Genomic DNA, 4,054 nt, shown 5'->3' on the forward strand with positions numbered 1-4,054 from the left:
TGATTATGCTAAATACCCTATGTTACTGCCCAAAACTCATCATCTAACAAATTTAATTGTTTTAAATGCCCATAAAAATGTAATGCATGGTGGGGTACAAGATACCTTAAATTGTATTAGGGAAACTTTCTGGATTCCACAAGGACGGCAAAGTGTAAAAAGGGCGATTAAATCTTTTGTAATATGTCGCCGTGTGGATGCCAGATCCTATATGTACCCAGGTCCTCCACCATTGCCAAAGGAGCGTGTACAATTAGTGAAACCATTTAATGTAACAGGTGTAGACTATAGTGGTCCAATAATTTTAACAGGTACTTCAAATGGTGTTCCACTGAAAGTGTATGTTTGTTTGTTCACCTGTACTGCTACTGGGGCAGTTCATTTAGAAGTGGCTCAGGACTTGTCTGCAGAACAGTTTATACAGCTGTTTCGGAAATTTGCAGCTAGGAGATCCTGTCCAAGAGTGATGATTTCTGATAATGCCACCAATTTTGTAGTGGATGCTCAACACTTGATAGAATTAAATAAGAGTAACGATGTTCAATCTCTGTTAAGCCAACGAGGGTTTACCTGGAAGTTTATTACTCCTAGAGACCCTTGGCATGGGGGGCTGTACGAAAGACTGATAGGCACAGTGAAGAGGTGTCTCCGTAAAGTACTACACAGGAAGAGAATTAATTTGAGGAATTCCGTCGCAGTCACTGTTGAGGTAGCGTACTGTCTAGTGTGTGTGTGTGTGTGTGTGTGTTGCTGCTGCTCTGTGGGATACCTACTGCTCTCTAGCTTTAACTCAGCGACCTAGCAGCTAGAGGAGCTCTTTAACTATAAACTCTACCATCTATCCTCTACACGAATTAGTTGAAGTGATCGAAATCTTCACCTCGCTGGCGAAGTATTCGCAGAGAACTTAGTGCCGGGTACCTACGCGCATCGAAGCCAAAACACATCTCTAAGTTTTAATTGAAGAGTTGTCAGGAAGTGGAATAGTCTGGGAAGTGATGTAGTGGAGACAGGATCCATACATAGCTTTAAGAAGAGGTATGATGAAGCTCAAGGAGCAGGAAGTGAGGCCCAGTAGCGACCAGTGAAGAGGCGGGGTCAGGAGCTATGAATCGACCCCTGCAACCACAACTAGGTGAGAACTAAAAGCATTCATGATGCCTTCTGAGAAGAATCTGAATGTGGTCCAGCGAGAGAGCTTCTTCGATGACACCTTCTTCAAAGAGAACTGGGAAGACTTCGACCGTGCAGTTCAGTCAATCGTGGACAAGTTTGATAACAGAGGACTCAAGGTTGATCAGGGATCCAGGACAGAGTGCCGGGATGTGTACAGCAAGATCCGTACAAGGAAGATTGGCCAGGACCTGTATGCTTCACAGGCTCTCCAGATCACAGAAAAGGATGGTAAATTCCAGGCTGTGATGGACGTGAAGGATTTTAATCCTGGGGAGCTGCAAGTGCGAGCTGTAGATGATCGAATTGTGGTAGAAGGATCCTATCAGAAGGTCTCGGAGGATGGTGCTTTGTCATCATGGAAATCATTTTATAAGGAGTTCACACTGCATCCAGCTGCTGATATTGATCTGGTCACTACTGCACTCTCAAAGGATGGGGTTCTCACTATCAAGGCACCAAAGAAGGAGGGTGCCAAGTGAGTGAGGTCCCCAAGATAAGTAGCAGCAGCACCTCATCCTCCAGTGTCCAGAAGTCAGCCTTCAGTGATGGAGGGTCCACCTCGTCCTTCAAAAGCACCTCCTCAAAGACTGTTATTCAGTCCTCATCCAGTTTTGAGAGTTCCTCTAATGATGGCCTTGAAGGCTTGCCAAAGGAGATGAGGGAGAAGTTGATGTTCAGTGACTCGGGATTTGGGGTTCGCTGAAGACCAGCACGTGCTCTTCACCGGCACCCAGTGAAGCTGGATCGGAATCATCTCGAGTTTCATCTACCATGGAGTTTGATTTGGGGAAAAGAGCTCCCATGCGTTAATGTTACAAGTCCTAGCCAGCCCACACCCCAGCCTGTATTTCAACAGACATTTCAGCCCATGTATCAACAAGGTCCTTATCCTCAACCACAGTCACCACTCCAATCCCAGTTCCAGTCACCCCAGCCCCAGTTCCAGTCACCCCAGCCCCAGTTCCAGTCTCCACAGCTCCAGTTCCAGTCTACACAGCCCCAGTTCCAGTCTACACAGCCCCAGTTCCAGTCTACACAGCCCCAGTTCCAATCTACACAGCCCCAGTTCCAGTCTCAACAGCCCCAGTTCCAGTTTCCACAGCACCAGTTCCAATCACCCCAGCCTCAGTTCCAGTCACCACAAACCCAGTTCCAACCCTAACCACAAGCCCAGTTCCAACCCTCACAGCCCCAGTTCCAACCTTCACCAAAAAACCAGTTCTAACCCCCACTGTAAGCCCAGTTCCAGCCTTCACCACAACCCCAGTTCACACCACCATCCAAACCAAAATTCCAACCCCCACAACCCCAGTTCCAACCCCCACCACAATCCCAGTTCACACCACCCCAACCTCAATTCCAGCCTCTGTTCCAGCAGTCACCACTCTTCATGCCCCAAGAACCTCTTAAGCAAATGTGTGAGCAGTTCCCTCAGGCTGGTGCTCCAGGTCTCCAACAAATGGCCAAGGCTCCGCAGGTTCCACATCCTGCTGCACAGGTTGTAGGATCGGGAAATCAATCTAACATAAGTGTTACAGAGGAGAACGGCCGACGTATTCTCACCTCCCAGACCTCCAATGTTGTGAAAGAGAAGGATGGCTTTATGGAGCACAAAGAAACTGCAGCTGAGATTACTGATAAAGAATGTCAGGCTGCCAGGAGAGAAGCAACTACCAAGATATTGCACGAGAAAGAGGACCCAGAAGGAAAATTCAAGCGTTCAGAGGCAGCTGATGCGGCCGAAGTGAGTGAATCTTGTATACAACATATGCCTAATGGCCCTGTGATGTCTGTCAAGAAAAGCTCATCTAGCACATCTTCCCTCAAGAAGTCTTTTTCCTCTACAACTGGGGATGCAGGTCCATTTTTCCAAAGTCCAGAGTTTCCTCCTGGATTTGGTGACCTGAAAAACCTTATGAATCGTGGGCAATCCCTAATGTCTAAGATGTCAACAGACTCCATGGCTTCTACTTTATCCGGAAGGTCTGGATTCACCGATATGTCTAATTTCTCTCATTTCAGTGATTCTTCTTCACAATATTCTGGTATGTCAAACTTTAGCAATATGTCCAATTTTTCTGATATGTCTCGGATGTCCTCAAGGCTGCCAAACCAGAATGTCCAAAACACTGGCAATATGGCCCAAGACTTCAACTCGAGAATTAACAAGTCTTTCTCCTCATCTTCCAACTTTGGTGATAATTTTTAAATTGTTTGTTTAGTATTTATTGATTAAAGCTCACTGATAGTGGCAGCCATTCATCTTTGTTCATTTAATGCTCTGACGTTTTTGCTTATCCTTCATAAATCCCCCAGACACTGCTTTTGTTTCAGACTTGATATTATTAGAATACTATTGTTATCCAACTCAGGAAAGGGAGTATGGATTAGGACAAGTTCTAAAGCAAGTCTCTCCTGAGTTATTTATAATTGTGTTATGATTTTTGCGAGTCACTCTTGCTGTCACTGTACATTTGTTTATAATTCAATCCCCTCTCCACCCAGCTGTTTATTTCCCCAGTACTACTTTCTGCAATAATAATAATAATAATAACAATAATAATAATAATAATAATAATAATAATAATAATAATAATAATAATATTAACAATAATAATAATAATAATGGGTAAATTAACATAAACCTTATATGGTTATACGTCACAATTTTCTGTCTTTCTCACTGTGAATATATTGAATTTTGATGATTGTAATAAATGTTGGAACTTCTGACTTGTACTTATTGACTTCTGACTCATACTTTTTGTAATAAAATGCTGGACTACTGACACAAGTTTATGCTAGTAAAGTGTGGGATTACTGCCAGGTGCTTTCCGTAACAAGATATGAGACTACTGGCTTGTATTACTGCAACAAA

The 4,054-nt window shown here is 44.0% G+C and overlaps 1 protein-coding gene across 1 annotated transcript; it reads left to right on the forward strand.

Moving 5' to 3' along the window:
- Positions 1-1,156: 1,156 nt before the first annotated feature.
- Positions 1,157-3,549, forward strand: LOC128694376 (regulator of nonsense transcripts 1-like). Its single transcript, XM_070097833.1, is given in 6 exon segments — positions 1,157-1,647; positions 1,650-1,867; positions 1,870-1,982; positions 1,984-2,394; positions 2,625-2,644; positions 2,682-3,549. Coding segments are annotated over 6 exon segments (1,956 nt in total). The 5' UTR covers position 1,157; the 3' UTR covers positions 3,386-3,549.
- Positions 3,550-4,054: the final 505 nt, after the last annotated feature.

This window comes from Cherax quadricarinatus, chromosome 60 (assembly GCF_038502225.1).
Source record: "Cherax quadricarinatus isolate ZL_2023a chromosome 60, ASM3850222v1, whole genome shotgun sequence".
Classification (NCBI taxonomy): Eukaryota; Metazoa; Arthropoda; class Malacostraca; order Decapoda; family Parastacidae; genus Cherax; species Cherax quadricarinatus.